The sequence below is a fragment of the Homarus americanus genome, unplaced genomic scaffold, assembly GCF_018991925.1.
Source record: "Homarus americanus isolate GMGI-L3 unplaced genomic scaffold, GMGI_Hamer_2.0 scaffold40856, whole genome shotgun sequence".
NCBI classification, from domain to species: domain Eukaryota; kingdom Metazoa; phylum Arthropoda; class Malacostraca; order Decapoda; family Nephropidae; genus Homarus; species Homarus americanus.
In genome coordinates, this window is record NW_024734615.1 from 7,487,917 (window position 1) to 7,507,725 (window position 19,809).

A 19,809-nucleotide genomic window follows, 5' to 3' on the forward strand; every position below is an offset into this window, starting at 1 on the left:
TTCCCTAGGTATCTGTTTCCTTAAATTTTTTGGTTACAGCACTGTACTTTCTATTATACATAGAAATCCTTTTTCATCAAACTTTGCATAAGTTTAGAGAATAATGCATGTAGTAATTAAACACATGCAATTGTATTTTTGGATTCCATAAAAAATCCACTTTTCCTGTATTGCTTGGTCCACAAAACCAACAACGATATTTGTTTAAAACTGGAAAAACTGTAAATGATGTTAAACAATACAGTGTTGTACAGTACTCATCAAATGAATTCTTGGTTTGAAAAAATTGGTCATCTGGCAAGAGAAGAATTGTTTAAAATTGCTGGACATTGGCAAGGAACATTTATTGTTGAACGATATAATATGAACATATTGTATTTACAGCAACATCAGAGATTGGCAGGAAAGGTGCCTAAATCCTTGAACCATTTGTTGAGTCACCATGAATATACTGTACAGTCAGAGGATAGCAACTCCAGAATTTTTTGCTTTTGAAAATCTTGATGTTCTGGGTGACTTACTCTGCCCACCTACTCACTTTCACTGTGTTAAAGTTTTCTCCATTACCTAACCAGGAACTCTTGTTTCACCTCTCAGTTATATAATCATCCATAGAAGGATTTACATTGTAAAAAAAATAATGGTTTGTGTGGCTCAAAGGTCACTGGTGGTCCCTTCTACCTACCTCAGTTCACACACACACACACACACACACACTCTCTCTCTCTCTCTCTGTGGCTGTGCTATTGACCATATCAAGGTTAATATAGAAACACTGAGTTGGTAGGGAATAACCTGTCGTGTGTGTGGTTCCGAGCTGCACCTGCTGCCTCTGACACTCGCAAATATCCTCCCCCAGGCAGTGAGCTAGGACCAGAAACAAATGCAAATGTACATGAGCAAATAGAAGCTGCCAAGTTGTTTTTTTTTTCCCACACACTCCCAATCTTTTGATCTTGATGATGATATCGAGGTTAACATCTTGAGTTTTGTGTTTTCGATGTTTTTAACGACTTGTTTCAGTTTGTTGGGATGCTATGTATAGGTGGCAGTATTTATAGTTTGGAAGGTTCTAGTATTTTCAAATACTTAAGCTTGGTGTTTAGCATAGTTGGGGAAAATTATGAGCAGCAGACAGCTTCTTGTAAGGGTTGAGTGTCAGTGAGCCAGAGCCAGAAGGTGAGCAGTATATTGTGTAGTTTATTGAACATTTATTCAGTGAAGATCAATTTCATGCTAATAAAGGTATTCGGGTATCATTATATTTGTTAAGTTTTAGACTTGTGGTTTAGTTTAATATTGAGAGATCATTATTATACACATGAACCTGACATATTTAACAGATGAGGGTAGTGGCCTCATATAAGGTACAAGTTTAGGCTGCACAGCTGTATGTGCCCCAGTCAATGAAGCAACTGTATCGACCTTAGATGAAAGAAAGGTGGCCATTAGATGAACATAAATCGGAGGCCTTTGATGACAGTGGTTGTGTTTCCTGGATTATAGATACTGGTAGCTGCTGCTGCTGCTACTTCTTCTCTCACTCTCTCTTTTCACATTTTAGCTATGATCACCATCACAGAGCTAGAAAATAGTGGATAATTCTCTCATTTGAGCCAAAATGGGGAGTTTCATAAGTTCCTGTACCAACTAACTAATTGATACATTGCTCATTATACTACTGTACAGTATTCATAAACTTTACTGATTGATTGTTAAAATGTATTTGAGGTCGACAGGTCGACATCATCTTTTAATATGACTGTGATGGTCAAGCTGTCGGAGCAGTGACAACCAATGGGGAGAAGATGGTGAAAATGTTCTTTCAGGGAGTTGCAACCTTGCCTTACCAGTTAAAATGGCACTTGGATGTCCAACTTTATTGTCCATAGCCCACTCTGTAAAAGTGGGTTGGTGATAGGTAGGGCATCTAGCTGTAAAAGTTGCTTTAAGCTTGTCTGATGGCAACTGGGACACCAAGCCATCAGGTGTTCACAGCTATGCCTGGAAAATGGCTGTAAAACAGTGGCAATGATGATGAACAAAATACCATGTTTCTGTGCATGTAACAACAATATAATTTTTTCCATTAGGTTCACATGTTTTTAGTGAGGTTAAGAGTACCCGGTAGGTGGATCCTGTGTCGAGTTTAAGAGTCAAAGTCTGTTATGAATGTTTTGCCAGTAAAACAAAGATTCATGTCATAGAGAAGCTCCCTGCTCTATGCTTAGTTTTTGGATGATGCCAGACGTAGCAGGGAAATGCAATGAAGTTGCTAAATGGGCTCTGGGAATTTAAGCTATGAAGACACCATTTGACAAATCTAAATATTCCGTCAGTGATTTACAACAATACTGTAAGTGGGAATATCCTAGAGATGTTGAAGATGAAGTTAGGAATGCATCTTGAAGATGCTTATCTGATATTGAGACCACAAACATCTATTACCAGAGGTCTCTCACCATTGTTATGCCGAGGCATAATTTAGTATTATAATTTTTCGTGAACTGGTTGTTTTGATTAATTGCAATTCTAAGCAGCAGTTATTTTGGCAAGATTTGGGAGATTTTCTTTAATATATTGATGTACAGAGTACAGTGATCCCTCGGTTAACGAACGCCTCGGTTAACGAACGCCTTGGTTAAAGGATTACCTTCCATAAGAATATTCAATTCGGTTAACGAAAAAAAATTCGGTAAACGAAATCCTTACGAAATCGTGTCAACATGTTTTCGCCAGCTTACCAGCTGTAGTATTAGTCCGCCAATAGAGTAATCGGTTTTAGGGTTTAAATTCGTTACCATTTGAGTAAATATCAAGAAGGTTGTACTATTCAACAATTTTCCAAGTCTTATACCTGTATTAAAATTTTTAGTAATTTTAACAATTAATTAACATAATTGAAGTACAGGGAACTAGTTTTTAGCGCGCCAAACAGCCACTTGACTCGCCCAGAATGGCGTCAGTTTGTGTCTGCTCAGTGGAGGAAGCATCTTGCTTGAGACTCTTGAACATAAACTATTTTTACGTTTTTACTGTACAATTATTGGTCATTCTGAAATTTATTTTACATATTGACAATATATAGTGTAGTACAGTGTTGATTTAAAGAAAATAATCTTGAATTACACCAAGTGAACTTAAAATTTTATGGGTGAAATGGCAGCATAAAGCATGGGGTGATTTCTCTTCCACCCCACTGCCTTCTCTTCTCCATTCTTCTCCACCCCTAATTCTAATTCCCATCATCATCATCAACCAGGAACCTTCTACATGCGCACCTCAAAGTAAGTGTACTTTACTGCATTTATTTTTAGTTTGTATATAATTTTCGGTGAGCTGGAACCAATTACCCAAAATCCCATTGAAACAATGGTTTCGGTTAACAAAATTTTTGGTTAGCGAACAACCTTCTGGAACGAATTGTGTTTGTTAACCGAGGGACCACTGTATTACATATGTAAGAATTTTCTAGAATGTATTGCATCATTTTTGTTTTGATTTTCTTGTGTATTGTAAGCCTCGATCATTATAGAATTCGGTATTATTTTATTTTATAGACAGCGCCCCCGAAAGTTGTAGACTACTGAAACATTTAGATCTCGCTATTCTGAGCATTTTGAACCCCATATATACATGGCAGAAATGGATAATAGCGACACAATTGAATTTTATTGATTTTAAGTAGTTTTCACTCTTTGTGAGATGTTATCTGCGCATCACGCATGCGAAATGTTGACTGACGTCATCCAGTTGTGGCCAATGAGATATCGATATCATCACGCAAATTTTTTTTGACCAATCACATTTGATTTTTCTCAAAGGAAGCAGCCTGGGACCCGGATATGATTTTAATTTCATTGATCAGTCTCACAATGTCCGTAGTGGAGGTTGGTTGTCGTTTGTGCTCCTACGATTATTTTAAGTTTATTTCCAAGTTTTACGAGAAAGACGATTACTGTATTCTATCCAATTCTGGTCCTTCCACTTCTAACTAAGGCATTGTACTTTCGGATATGGCGCTCCCCAAAGTTCTTAATTACTTCTGAGAGAGCCCTGGATTCTTCAGGAGGCATTTTCTCAATCCCGCCAATTGCTGCTCGGCAAGTTTCTTATTGTCTGGGAGTCCCGGTTCTTCATGGCGAAATGGGATGGGAAGCTGGTAATGTCTGACGGACACTGTCCGTCCACTTGAGTAATTAACGTTGACCACTGCGTCAGGACTCTCTTGTCTTCAGCAGACGGGATCGTCATTACTGTAGGCTGAGTCGCATTCCCAGAAGCGCCTGACTTGTTTTTCCAGTTTTTTCTCCGAATTTAGTGTTGCCATTCTGACAAAGTGGTTGATCACGAGATAATCACGGCTCGCCACTCCAAGCAGTCCATTTATAGTCCAACCTAGAAGGGTGCGTATTGCAAACGGCTCTCCGTCCTTCCCGGTCCTCACTTCTAATGGTGCTAGTGCTTGTGGTACGTCTAGACCTATCAGGAGATCCACTCTTTTCGGTGCTTGGTGTAGCGCAGTACCTCGTAGGTGTTCCCACATGGTGACATCTTGGGTGTCTGCGACCGAAGATTTCAGAGAAGACTGTAGATTCTCAACAACGATGACCTTGGGGATAGTGATGGATCGGCTCTTTCTCTCTCCTACGCTAGCCACTCTCACACTGATTTCTTAGGTGTTTACACTATTACTTTCTTTCATGAGGGAAACTGGCCTTCCCTCTGCCTGCAGTCGGTTAGCTAGACTATGCGTGCAATATGATCGGTTGCTGCCTGAATCCAAGAGAGCTCCGGTGACTACTGCTTCTTTCGCCTCTTGGTTCTTTTCTTCCACCCTGACTTTCACTATTGGAAGTGCGACTCTGCTGGAACCTTGTAGTCACAACTCGCAATCGTTGGGTTCTTCACACCGATCATCAATTCCATTGTTGGTTATGGTTTCTCTGACCCATCTATGTGGATTTCTTTTCCCCATGGTGTTTGTACCGGCTTCGACCTTCCATGATTTAGCTCTACTAGATGCCGATTCCGGTGGTGGCTAATAGCCTTAATTGACTCATTCTAGGTCGCTTGTGGTCAGGTGCTATGTCTATTTGGTAGGCGCCCCCTGTGGTTGTTCTCTTCACCCTTTGGAGGCTAGTCTGGTGTTCTCCCTTTTCAACTTCGCCCCGTTGCACCTTGTCATTGCTCGTCAGAGCTCCCGTGAAGTGCAGGAGCTTCGAGTGTACTCCAGAGCAGCCATTATACCACATATCATCTTCTGGCTGCACTCTGTTATCCGGTGAATACGACCCAGGCAGGCGTAGCAGCGATGTTGTTCCCTTACAAGGGAAGTTCGCTTTCCTGTGGACATGCTGAGGAATGTCCAGCACATCTGAAGAAGGTGATCTCCGCGGCATAACGAGCAGCGTTCATCTTCCATTTCTCTGGTTGTCTTTATTCCTGATGTCACCAGACCCACGTGTTTCTTTCTCGACAAGGATTGACGTGAGTCTGCATAAATTCTGCTTGGTTCTTCCTGTCCTTGTCTCTTTGGGACCTCCTCCGCCTTGTCGACCATATCCATTTTGAATTCCAACATCCACTCGATCCCAGGGGGCTTCTCCCACTTCCTTTTGTATTTATGTGCCTTATCCACGTAGTCATCCGTCATTTTTCCCTTGAATCTCTCGGCTAACGTGCTTATTGATTCATACGTGTCAATCTGACGTAGTTCTCCCAAGACCTTCAAGTTCCTCACGCAATCCCCCAGTTTGTCTGAGAACTGTTGGAGGCCCTTTGCGTCACTTAGTCTCACAGTTGGACCTCGCAGGGCCTTCTTTATTAGCTGGCAAACGTAAGTGTGCTTATTGCCGTGACGTTTCTCTAATATGTCCAAAGCTTCCTTGTACCCGGCTTTGGGATCTTGAATTTGCAGACATCCCCTCAAAGCGTCCTTAGCCAGCCGGCGTAGGCAGCGAGAAGTGTCTAATTTCAAAGCATAAGGTATCTGCGCCATCCCAACGTGTCGCTGAAAGACTCGCTTTAACTCTCAGTATTCACTACAAGTTCCTCCACTGAACTTCGGCGTCGGCCTTTGGGAGAACCTCATATTCTCTAGCAGTTCTCTCACCCAAACCTCGGACCTCGGTGGGTCGTCCTTTTTGTCTTTCATCAAAGGTAGTGGTTTCGGCGAACTAGCTTGATGTTCGGAAGTACTTCCGCGCTCCCCCTGGTGAGATGTGCCCCGGCTGTGTGGTTAAGGTGAGCGCCGGGAGTCCTCTAGGAGTATATAGCGTTTCTTCGTCAGTTTCAATTTCAGAGGAAAGTCTAGTCTCTGGTAGTGATAACACCTTTCCGCGATCTTCTGTGCTGCCTTTGCTTTGTAGTTGATTCATACCTTCGGTGACGTTTTGCATCATCGCTGTCATGTGAGCGAACATTTGCTGCATTTGTTGGTATTGCTCACATAATTGTCCTTCAATTCCTTTGACAGGTGGTTCCTTTCTCTTCTCGGGAGACAGGTTTACGGTAGACAGGTTTATCTCACGCTGCCTTGGCGAGGTGGGTGAGACGTCGGTCTCTATGTCGACAGTGTCTCCTTGTTCTACACCGAACACGCTCCCCACTTCTGACTTATTCTCTTTCCCGCCCATGACTGCCCGAACAGCAAGCGTGATCTGTCTTGCTCGTTAAATGTATGCAGTAACGCTTAGTATCAGGTGCCCACGATCGCAGATATCACACAATTGGAGTTGATGTCACAATGACGCGTGCCATGCTCACGAATGATGTCACACACGAGCGACGTCTCTCTAAACACGTGATGTGCAATACGCACAAGTGATGTCACACAAACACGACCACAGTGATGTCACGCACGAGCGACGATGTCACACTAACATGGCCGCAGTGATGTCACACACGAGCGATGTCCCTTAAACACGTGACGTGCAACACGCACGAGTGATGTCACACAAACACGACTACAGTGATGTCACACATGAGCTACTATGTCACACTAACATGACCACAGAGATCCACAATCAATGTAGGGACTCGTTACACAACTGATGTCACAAACACTACTGCGGCGCCCTTACTTGTACAATGTTACGGCTTGTCACAACCTTCGTTGTTATTTCTTAATTACGCACACGCATACACTACTTAAACTTACTACTTAAAACTTGGCGAGCTAGTTTGGCTGTACGTTTGATCACTAAACTCTCCTGCGTTTCTGCCCAAACACCTTTGACACAGAGACCAGTCTTTCTGAAACCAAATTTTTTTGGTAGCTGGTGTGGCTATCCACAATGAACACTCGCGAGCGATCGTCCGAACAATATTGAACGACGTCCAGTCCTTCTGAATTAAGATCCTCTTCCTTTCTTCACTCTGCGATGACGGATCCTCAATTGCTTCCAGATGCCCTCACGTTTTGACTGTTAACGCTCATAGGAGCGTTATTGGTTTCATGCTGGAGAAATAAACCCTCAACGTTGACTCGTACCATATAATTCGGTCAAAACCTGTCAAAGAACAATTCACATATAACAAATGCTGTTATCTCAGGACACATGGTATGAATAATACAATCAATATACAGTACATAGCCTGTTAACATCTTAAATATAACTCACATGTTATAACTGTTGATAGATCAGGAGACAATTTGTATAATACTTGTATGATCAAATTACAGTACATAAATATATTTATTAGAGTTATTTAGAGTTTCTTAGAAGATTCTAATACTTCACGATCACTCACGTTTTAGGGTCTAGTGGTCTGAACCAACGTGTTGTCTGTCCTGTAGAAATCGGTAGACTACCCTCGAGGGCAATCGCAGCCTGGAGGCGAGGGCCATCTGTTTCGTATTAAAACACCTCAGCAAATTCGTCAGCAAATTCGTCGACAACAAGAAAAGTGCACAGATGAAGCACAACTACTTTCTGTCTGTATTGTGGACATATAAAGCACCTTGCATAAACAAGTGCTCATGTCTTTAAGCAAATTACATTTCAAGAGATAGCAGATAAGCATTAGGCTGATCAAGATGTCATGCACTATACAGTATTACAGGGTATAGTGCCAGTAACCTACCAAACTAACGATTATTGTACAGCAAGTGGATGAAGATCTGGACATACAAGTCTTACACCTTAGCCAAGTTTGGTGTGTAGACGCTATAATGCTATCAGTATGCACTCGCCACCCACCATTCTCTTCCTTGGCTTGTTTACTCCCTGGTGCATCACAATTTACTTCTTACAGTATCAGCTACCCTGAGGACACCACGTGGCTTAATATAATATGATGCAGTTTATTTAACTCTGCCACCTTCAGAAGCAGTGGCTATAGTTTTAGTTGCCGATGTCAAGGTCTTGGACAGGCAGGGGAGAGGTGGCACAACACAAAGTAAGATTTTGTGGTGTGGAGTTTAGTTTGACAGGCCTCGTATAACTCACACTGTTGATGCATCCCTACAGAGTTCGGCAATTTTATGAAAGTCCCCCAACCATGAGTCAAGTGGCTATGCTCGGTAACCTTGGAGTGTGAGATAATTCACTAAATTTCTACATTAATCGTCGGTGTCTTTAAAATGCTACAAAACACCAAGACTTATGGTGATCGTTTACTAGACCTCTCGTGTATTAGCAGCTGTGGTGGAGTTATGTGTCGTGAGATATGTGATGGGCCGCGGCTCAAAATTAGATTCACCGCGGTGGAGTTTGAGTCACCCAGGAAGACGTTAACTATCTTGGCGTTCCCTAAACTTATTACTGGCGAGTGTTTCGACCATTTTTCTTGTTTACGCAAAGATTATATATATATATATATATATATATATATATATATATATATATATATATATATATATATATATATATATATATATATATATATATATATATATATATATATATATATATATATATATATATATATATATATATATATATATATATATATATATATATATATATATATATATATATATATATTCAATACGTGTGGGGGACAGGAGTTGTAATGAGTCAAATGTGAGGTGGGAGGAGGGGAGGGCGTGTGGTGATGCTCAGGGCAGGGAACATGGTACCGGTCACGTGACTCACTTCCGTAGACAACTTACTGTATATAGTTACATCATACATACTTTACATAGCTACATGCTTACATATATACATTCATACATGTTTACCTACATTTGTACATTCCTACATATATACGCCAACTGAATCATTTAACACTGGAGCTTGCATTACCTAATACAGCTGGTGAACCAGTCTTAGTGGCGGCGCCCTACACCAACTGAGATCATTATGTAATTATTTGTACTATTGATGATTATTGGTGTAGACAAGTTATCAATTATTACAAGTAAAATGTTTGTGATAACTTTGTGGGATGGTGCGGTGGACGGTAATTATGTTTGTGTTAGGGAGGAGAGCCCGTTGGGTGTGTGTGTCGGCGGGTAACGCGGTCTGGCGGCCAGATCGTCACTTGTGACTCATGGATAGCTCATCCAAGAATGTCAAGACAAATTTCCACATTATCCATGAATCCTTCAACACCATGCTTGAAGGTGTTTGAAGTTCCTGAAGGCAGTTATAAAACTGTTTTAGCGCTCACAGTTATCAGGTATTTTTGGACGTGTATTTTCGTGGTGAGGACGGTTTACTGCAATGTATTATTAATATTTGTGCGTCTTTTATGATTAGTCGAATTTTATTATGAATAAATCTTAAATAAGGCAGAGGAATGTTAGAATAGCTATGGTTATTGGTTTTATTTATTTTTCAATTGTAAAATATTGTTGCCACATGGACCTCATGAGAGAAGTCCACGATGACGTCACAACAATATTGATAATAATCCACTCAATCTTGGATGCTGAAGAAACGTTATTGCTATGAGGCATAAGCATATTAGACTTGAAATTCGTCTCTATATAGTTTTAGGTATGGGATTGGAAGCCAGTGTACACACAAACTGGTTCCCTGTTGTCATACCCAGTTTAGTGGCTTACTCTCACTTCAACCGCTCCGCCGTCCTCGCCTTAGCCAATCAGCAGCGAGTTTCAGACGACAGCTTCTGCCCCTGAGTCGCTCGCTGATTGGCCAGCTGCTGCCCTCGCCTCAGCCAACCAGCCTGCCTCCACCTCGACCACAGAGTGCCAGGAGCCACTTGGTTGCACGAGGTAAGCGAGGTCATCGGGCACCTGCAAGCAGAAACACTCGTCAAGAACAACCAAGACATACGAGACAGGGATTATGTAGTTCCTCCACCATGGAGCCCTCCACCAGCCACATTCAAAATCACCGAACTAGGTGATAGCAAAGCCAACCTCCAGAAGGAGGACCTCAAAAGAATAACTCGGGAAGCCATATCCACTGAGACACCGGCTGATGCAGCATTATACTTCACAGACTGCTCGGTGAACCCAAAACATCATAGATCCGGAGCGGCCTTCTACACCCAAGGTCAGACCCTCCTATGGAGACTTTCCAATGACTGCTCCACCCTACAAACAGAGTTGGTAGCAATCTAAAAGACCCTGCAACACACTGCAACACAACACAAGTCAATCATAATTCACACGGACTCGAAAACGGCCATGCAGGCGCTGCAACACAGTCAACCAAGAGACAACGTCCACATCATAACCTCGATCCTCACACAGCTACAGGACTCCCAAAGACAAAACCGACCAGTCGTCTTACACTGGATTCCCAGTCATGTAGGGATCGGGGGAAACGACGTGGCAGACGAAGCAGCCAAGGCAGCCACACGTTCTAGTAGCGTACACATTCAAGTTCCAGCAAGCGTGCAACAGATCAAGAACCACCTCAGAAAGACTACCAAGCTCCACATCCAAAAGAGCTTCCTTGACGCATTCAACGCTGGTCCCCAAGCAGCCAAATGGTACCTGGTGGCTACAAAAGGGGAACCACCATTCGCGGACAAGAAAACACCAAGACAAACCCAAGTTAGCCTTCATCGACTACATCTAGGGTACAAGTGCACCTGGCAGACGATCGGAAATGTCGTCAGGGAATGCACCTACTGTCAGAAGCCAGAAGGCCAACCCACTGAAACACTTATCTCCTCGACTGCGAAGTCACACAAAGTCTCCGAAACAGAATTTGAAACTAACCAAGAAGAACACACAACACCAGCGGCCACTCTAACCCGAAAGGCCCAGACAAACCACATTCACCACCTTCTCCGGGTCATCACACGATACCCACCACCCAGATAGCTTAGGAAGTATCCTCCCCCAGCAAGTGCGGACCCCAGTTCGGGGGGCGCGCCACTCCGAAACTGACCACGTCCAGGAGTGGGGGTTGGTGGTAAGCGTTCACTGACCGAGGGTCCGCTCACACTTGCAAACCTGCAGTATCCTTTCATATCTGCGGGTAGGACAACCTCCAATCCCAAATCCGGTCTGGCTGCTCTAATAGCTCCAGCCGGAACCACCAAACGGGCCGCCTACAGGCAAAGGCCCGTGTCGGACTACGGTCCGACAATCTCAACAACAACATACAGTACTCCAAGCTCTCAAACCGACAAGACCTCCTCTCAACAAGCTCCTCCACAACACAGCAACTTCCCAGCATCTTACTGCACTGTGCATACAATATACGTAAAAAAACGCGATTGTGAGTTTTCTTTCTCACCTCCATCCTGAATGCGAGATCTCCTTTATGTACAATCAAAGACTAAAGTCGTGTCGCGATTTTGTCCGAAGATTAAATATAACTCGTGAAACATTATGAGAACCCTACTACACGGCAGAGCGCACCAAAAGTTTTAGCCCTTCTGCATATGTTTTCACCAAATTTCACGACACGCCTTTTGTCTTTCATTGTACATGTGTATGTGGTCCTAAGAAAGAGAAAATTAACACATAAGAAAGAGAACTTTGACTACTGCGCCATATACACTACGCTACGACACTTTCTCTGGAACAGGAACAATTTCGTGTACCCAAGGAAAAATCATTAAATAGTTCCCAGTTGACAGAGTTCTCATATCAACATAATAATCTGGTTGAAATTCCACATGAAATGTGTAGGCCTAATACTCCTCGTCAGGTTATATTAGGTTTAGAGGGGTGATGACCTACTGCCACTGCCAGGTTTTGGCATTGGTCTAAAGGCTCGTGTGTCATGAGCCGCAGCCGGACACACATTAACTCTGGTGGTAACTTGTGTCTGGCGGTTGATGAGAAAGATCCTTATGGTTTGTTCCTGTAATGTTATCGTTTTTAAATTCTAGGGAACACTTGTACTGTATAACGAATGGTGGGGGGTGATCTGTACCGACAAGCCACCCGTCATTCGTTTTCCGTTGTAGAGTATTTTTCTGAAGGTGTGCAGGTTTGTTTATGTTTTAGAAATTTAATTTATCCAGTCAATAATTATTTGTAAAACACTATCAAGTGAACTTTGCCTTAGTAGGGGATATTTTAGCTGTATCTTTTTTAGCTTCAAGTTGTATCTATCATACAGGTATAGAGTATTGTTTGTAAAATCAATGAAATGAGAATTACTTTTTCACAGTGACATGGAATGAGCAGTTGGTGTAATTCTCAGCGTGAGAAATGTGTAGTGTGTATGTGTGAGCTGTGTGCTCCGACTTTACGACACGTGTGACACCCTCAAGCTGAGTCAGTCGACATTCTTACCAGTGTGTGTGAATGTGTTGTATTGTTAAGATTGTGAGTAGGTTCGTGTAGGCATGTACAGCATATATATTAGGTTGAGTCAGTTTAGAGTGGGGATGAACGTTGATCGTACCAGCCGCAGTAAACACAACAATCGTAGGAAGTTTCATTGAACTGTTTTAATTTAGGAAATTTTGGTCAGAAACAAATCGTTATCTAACTTCTCGAGGTTGAAATGTCCGTTTGGAAAATGTTTGCTTACAGTAACCAATCAATACAAATTACACAGAAATTGAAGCCACTAGTTCTTGTCTTAGTAATAGAGGAGGAACGGGTTGTGTACATTTTATCTACCCAAATATATACATAGCAGAGTAGCGACATTTACAAGCACAGTGAGAGATATGTGATTATTACTGTGGTTTATGGTGCTGAAATAGGCTGGGCGTGTGATGGTTGTGTTGGCAGGGAGAGAGGCGGTGTTTGTGTTGACATGTTGCTGTGACCCCCTGACACCCCTCCCTCCTGGCCTGGTCACGTGAGTCAGCCCCTCATACTGTCACTTATATTACCCTCCCTGCATCTCACCAGCCCCCTTCCCTAAATCTTACCGGTCCTCACCCCCTCCTCGTACCTCACTACCCCTTATCTACTCCTTGTATCTCACCAGCCCTTCATGCAATCCCCCACCAGATCCCACCTCCTCCTCCTTGCATCTCACCACCTTCTCCCCTCATCTCTCTTCCTGCATCCCTCCCCCCTACACCTCACCTTCCTTCACCTCGTGTACCCATATAAACCTCCCCACACACCTTCAGACGTCAAAAACATACCCTTCCACCCTCACTACCTCTCTTATACCTCTACCTGTCCTTCTGCCTACGCTTTTGTCATTTCGGTGCATGAGAGTCGCCATACATGAAAGAACTGGTACTTTTGTTTGATGTTGCCTGACGCTTCTAATTAGTGAATGTATGCTGTATGGGAACTAGTGAAGGACGAGAGCGACTTATTCTCTTGTTTCTTTAACCAGCAAAATATACGATTTACGTTAGACATGAAGATAAATGTAGGAGCTACAGTTTGTGGTGGCAACAGAACGCGTTTTTCACCAGAGTAAATTTAAGACGTAAAAAGTATAGTTTTTTTTCAGCTCAGGATTGGTGTGTGCAAAGTTCTAAATTCTATAGATTGTATTACAGACTTGTGTTACCTTCAAGATATTGTGAAGTGAATTTCATCTTGGCATTAAATTATCGTAGATCTGTTTATGATATACAGTGACATTTTAATTCACTTGAATGGAACACTTGTAGGTGCTTAGGTTTTACATTCACTCCCACCGTCATTATATTTGTTTTGAACTGCGAATTTATTTTCTTTGGTTCCCGAATCAACGAATCAGATACTGTCGTTCGCCATTAGCTATCTGTTGTCTATAAATAAGACAGCACGGTACCAGTTTAGCCTCGACCTTCCTTGTTAAATTATTGTATTATAATTCTGCTAAGGTGCTTGAAGGATATGTTAGTTATTTATCTTAAATAGTAAATTTGTCTTATTTACAAGGCAGAGTTGTCACCCATGAGAGAATATAAAGAGAATATTTCACAAATAAAAACATTCTTATCTTAACGTCAGCCGGGAGGCTCTCATTCACTCGGGCCACTTGTTACACCGCATGCGCGCCTCAACTCAAGGTGCCCACCACACCTGGCGACGCACTGCCGCTTCTTAGTCACGCACAATAGTCTCCACACACGTCTTACACTCCCAGCTTCTGGAACGAGTCTTCCAACTGTTGATTTACCCATAGATGGCGTTATTGTATCTCGTTGGGGTTTTGGTGCAGTTGAATGTATAGTGTTGGTGCAGTATGATACGATACGAGAAGTCAACATAATTTACACACACACACACACACACACACACACACACACATACACCTAATTAACCATAGAATTCAATGTCTTCATAATTAAACGAACAATATCTATTCACATATTTTAGCTAAAATTCCTGAACCAGTTATTCGATATCATAGCTCGCTTTATAATGCGCTGTGTACCGCTGCACTGTAGAGAACCAACAAACGCGGTTATGCAGCCCAAAATGACCTTAGTACACGACCTTACACTAGCGATGTGGAGGAATTGGAGTAACAAACTAGAGCCTGAGAGATTGTTCTGGGGGAGTATATGGGACAAAAACCCAACTAAACAGAACACTGAGAAATATAATATAAAGAAAGGGGTGATTTTTTGTCATACTTTACACATGTGGTTATGTCCATTAGGATTTCTCCGAACTGATTCTGAACACCACAGGGAGATGGTTGACACAGAAGTGAGCCAGCCAGCCAGCCAGCCCAGCTGAAGTTCTGAACAATGTTTACGTTGACGAAAATTGTTTGGTGGGTGTACAGCGTATAGTTGGGTGCGTAGTAAAGGCCTTGAACGTCATAGCTGTTAATGAATGTTATGTGGGAAATGAATTACATAAGTGAGCGCGGATATAAAAGAAACCTTCACTTTTGTAATAATAATAATGGTAATAAACGTTATAATAATAATAATAATATAATAATAATAATAATGGTAATAAACTTTATAATAATAATAATATAATAATAATAATACGGCAATAATAAAAACGAAAATAATGAAAATAACAATGTGTTATAATAAGAATGATAATAATAATATATAACGATAATAAACTCATAAACCAGCAGAAAGTACTCGTAAATATATAGGTTTGTGCCAAAAAATTGAGAAGGATTTTTTGGTGATGAGAAATGTTATACTGTACTGTACACATCGTGACTCAAGTGATGGAAACTGTCCTCGGTGTTTGCGTCAAGGAGGCGGAGACCATCACAGTTAGCCGGACAAAATCCCCTCAGTTGAAGTTCAAAATAGGACCAAATACCCCTGAACAAAAACACCCCTAGTAAAAATGCAAGGTGGGACAAAAGACCCCTGGACATAAGCTCCTCAGTTAAAGTGCAAAGGACATTTTGTCCTACACCCGGCAACGCCTAGTATAAGTAAAGGGCACTGCTGGTGACGCTGAGTGAGGTGGCGACGATGGTATCAGAGAGAATACCAAGATTATAAGATACGCTGATGTATCCTGCCAGTGTGTGTGTTAGTTATAGGTGCAGCCTTCGGTACACAAGCTGGGTCGACTGGGGGACCAGAGAGTCTTTATGCCAAGTGTCATCAAAAGCAAACCAAAGGTCTTAGATGAGACCCCGTAAACACACACACTTAATCTAACCAAAACTAACCTAACCTAATTCCCCTTGGTCCCGTGGTTAATCTTCAGGTGAAATAAGCTGGGGTGCAGATTCTCCTTCAGGTGATCCCGGCGACCTTTATTATCTAGTGTTAGTCTTTTGGTCGATCTTGTGTTAACTCGCACCTTCTTCCTCCCCTTTTACAGTTTGTCCAGCGACGACGTTTTGGAGAAGCGGAGCAGCGGGGAGAGCGTCACCCGGGACATACCCCAAGTGAAGGTAGGTCACAGTATGTCTCACAGTATAGTGTGTGTGTGTTCCATGTTCCAGCGCCTTCCCCGCCCTGCCACACCATTATTTCTTGGTTCTCACCCCGTGTTCACACCAGGGGACAGGTATTCTATTTTAAATAACTCGTATTTCACATTGTGGTATATAATGAGTGATCGGGACCTCGTGTCTAATAAGTGGTAGGGACCTCGTGTATAATACGTAATACGGACCCGTGTATAATGAATGATAGGGATCTCGTGTATAATAAGTGATAGGGACCTTGTGTATAATAAGTAGTAGGGACCTCGTGCATAATAAGTGATAGGGACCTCGTATAATAAGCAGCCGTGGCCGCGTGTTCAGTGATGATCGTTCAGCAGTAACCAATACCTGGTGGTGGTGGCCTCACCCGTCACTACCCACCAGCAGGTGTTTACTTTTCCCTGACGGTGATACGGGATGACGTCACGATGGTGTTGGGGGGGGGCAGGCGGCGCGTTTGATGGTGGGTGAGAGGGAGGGGGTGTCATGATAGTGGTTCACGGTGAGGAAGTGGGTGTGAAGCTGTCAGGATGTTACTCGATCATGACACGTGACTGTTGACCTTCGTGTATGTATGACGTAAAGAAACTTCCCCAAAGTTTCACCTGCCCGGGGATCGACTCTGTCTACCCAGCAGTAATTGGGAACCTAGATGTTAATAGATTTGCGTATCGTATTCCAGGGTAATGGTTAACCAGTGCAGTTGGTGAGTTGTCCGATCTTCTCGGATTATTCCTTGACACTGGGTCATGCAACTCGTTAACTTAGGGTGTGGTTGTTGTTTTGGCGACAGCTTCTACTTCTATACCTTAAACAAATTCACGCCTAGGTGGCCCTTGGGCCGGCCATCCTCGTTACACGAGGGGCAACCATTATTATTATGTATGTAGTGTACAGTATGTACTGTACACTACATGAGCGTCTTCTCCAGTGTGTGTGTGTGTGTGTAGTACGAGGGGGTTACACTGTTATCTATTTAGGGTGGTCTTTGTGAATACTATACCACGGATTAATCTACCCCCCCCCCCCCACCCCATGGTAGCCAAGAGAGGACCCTGACAGTGTAAACAATTGAAGTTAACATCTGGTAAACACACACGAGTTTGGGGCAGTGACCTGGGGTCGTCGTGTACACTGTTGGTCGTGTGTACACATAAACTCAAGCTAAAGGACATAAATAAACAAATAAATAAATACTTCACTAGACCTTGGCGCCAACTGTGAAACATGTTACTGTCACCTCCCTCCCCATACATAGTCAGTATGAAGGAGTGCGTGCGTGCGTGAACACCTTGTAACGGTCAACGCATGAGGGGGTGAGTGGGTGTGTACAACTATCTGTGCAGGTGGGGGTCGATATGCTCCGAAATTTTACTTGTGATTAGTGATAGCTCTCATATACCAATATTATCGTCCATTGTCTCATGATGTTTCCCACAAAATATGCGCAAATAATTGTTTTAGCTGCTGTACCTCTTGGAACAGTGTGTAGATCAGGGTGCATACCTGTGGGCGAGTGAAGGACGAGTGAGTGAATAAAAAAGGACTCGTGTGTATTGTTTCGTCAGACCCTGGGACGCTCAGGTATAATTAGCCCCTGTTTATACTGGCCCGCGCCTGTGTGTGTGTGTGTGTGTGTGTGTGTGTGTGTGTGTGTGTGTGTGTGTGTGTGTGTGTGTCTACCTATGCCACACCCTACTGTTTCGTGTGTTGTGTGTTATTGTGGGTGACGTGTATAATTTGTCTTCCATAATTATGTAATACGATGGTTACTGTAGAGTCATGAATTAATGGATAGTTATTGTTATTTCACACACACACACACACACACACACACACACACACTCTCTAACAAGCTATGTAGAAACACTGGATTCACCTCCTCCGTCTCTCACTCACACGTTTATAGACCAGATGACCAAACACCTCCGTCCCCCACATGGTAACTCTAGTATCTATGTAACTATGACTACTTAACACCCTCAGGCTGAGGAAGAGTCTCGTTGTTGCTGGAGATAATACGTCAATAATTCCTATAGATGGCGTGAGAGTTGTTAGCTGCCGACTGATGCTGGTACTGTGTAGGGGGGCTTCCTTGTCCCATATACAGTATACATCTGAGGGGGATTTACCTTATGCCGAACTCCAGCCACACCAGCGGTAACTTGATGTGCCTTAATGTGCCTGTAGTTTACTTGTGACTCAACTGGGGGAGAACACGAGGTCATGTGGTGTGTGTGTAAGAGGCCGAGGGTGTGAAGGGCCCAGTCCCAAAGCTGACGCCTAATGCTCATGGTATTGTTAAGTTTGGTTGGGGTAGGTGAGGGTCCAGTAAGACTTGAGGATCATTTAACTGGTCGCCAGGAGACATAGAGAGAGGGGGATTTTATTTATTTTTTATTTTTATTTTATTTTATTTTTTTTTGAGGGAGGGAGAATTGAGAGATGACTTTGGAGAATAAGTATTTCGGAGTGTGGGAAATGAAGAGCTGGTGGAGGTTCAGGAGGGTGAGAGGAAGGATTGGCGGAGGAGGCTGGTGGAGGTTCAGGAGGGTGAGAGGAAGGATTGGCGGAGGAGGCTGGTGGAGGTTCAGGAGGGTGAGAGGAAGGATTGGCGGAGGAGGAGGCTGGTGGAGGTGGGATAATGGGGTATGTTTATAAATCATGGAGGGTGGACACTGAAGGAGTGAAAGTAGGAGTGTGGGACAGTAGACGAGTGAGTGGTGGAGGGAGGCACACAAGGCCGTGAGACGTGGTTAGTTACCCCCACCTTCACCAGGCTCACTACACCCACTCCTCCTCCTCCTCCTACTATCCCTCTTCATCCTCTTTTCTTCTTTCTTTGCCCGCTACCCTCTCCCCTTCTTCCTCTTTTGCCCGCTACCCTCTCCCCTTCTTCCTCTCTTGCCCGCTACCCTCTCCCCTTCTTCCTTCTTAGCCCACCACCCTCTCCCCTTCTTCCTCCTTAGCCCACCACCCTCTCCCCTTCCTCCTCCCCACACCCCTGTCCTCACCTCCACACTACCCTTCTCCCCCATCTCCTTCTCTCACCCCTTCCTCCCCCACTGGTCTTGTGAATACCCCTTCTGGCTACGCCTCCGGCAATGTCGAAGCTGAGAGTTACCACACACCTGGCGGCCTCCCTGCGTTACCGTCACTCACCTTTGTTTGTCACCCTCTAGCATTACCACCGGTGTTACCTGGCAGACCCTCGTGTGGTGGTGGGTCGAGCAGGTACCATTGTCCTCAGCTGGTCGTAGTTTGGAAGCGGGACGTCTGCCATAACAATGTAAATGAAGCAAAACTATGCCAGTAATTTCGTTCCCAAACGCTTGTGTTTACCAGCGCTGCCTTCCCTCACTTCCTCAACTCAACCCTATTGTGATCTAGCGTGGGCTTGTGTAGACACGTACAACACACCGCCTCGTGCTAGAATATGATCTAAATGACCGACAACATCTCTGAATCTTGATAATTTAGTTTCTGAGCGAGGAAAATCCACTACAAATCTTAACATTATGAAAATGACCGAAAGCTTGTTGGAAGATGTGAGGTGTTTGGGCACAAGGTCGGAGCTTGGTACCGATTGTGACCTTTA

General features: G+C 43.3%; 1 protein-coding gene across 1 annotated transcript in view; it reads left to right on the top strand.

The window, feature by feature from the left end:
* Positions 1-19,809, top strand: part of LOC121870411 (pleckstrin homology-like domain family B member 1) — a gene marked incomplete in the record, with an annotated part of 288,548 nt that overhangs the window by 199,842 nt on the left and 68,897 nt on the right. The window contains 1 exon segment of the mRNA XM_042372249.1: positions 16,103-16,175. Coding sequence (XP_042228183.1) covers positions 16,103-16,175 — 73 coding nt within the window.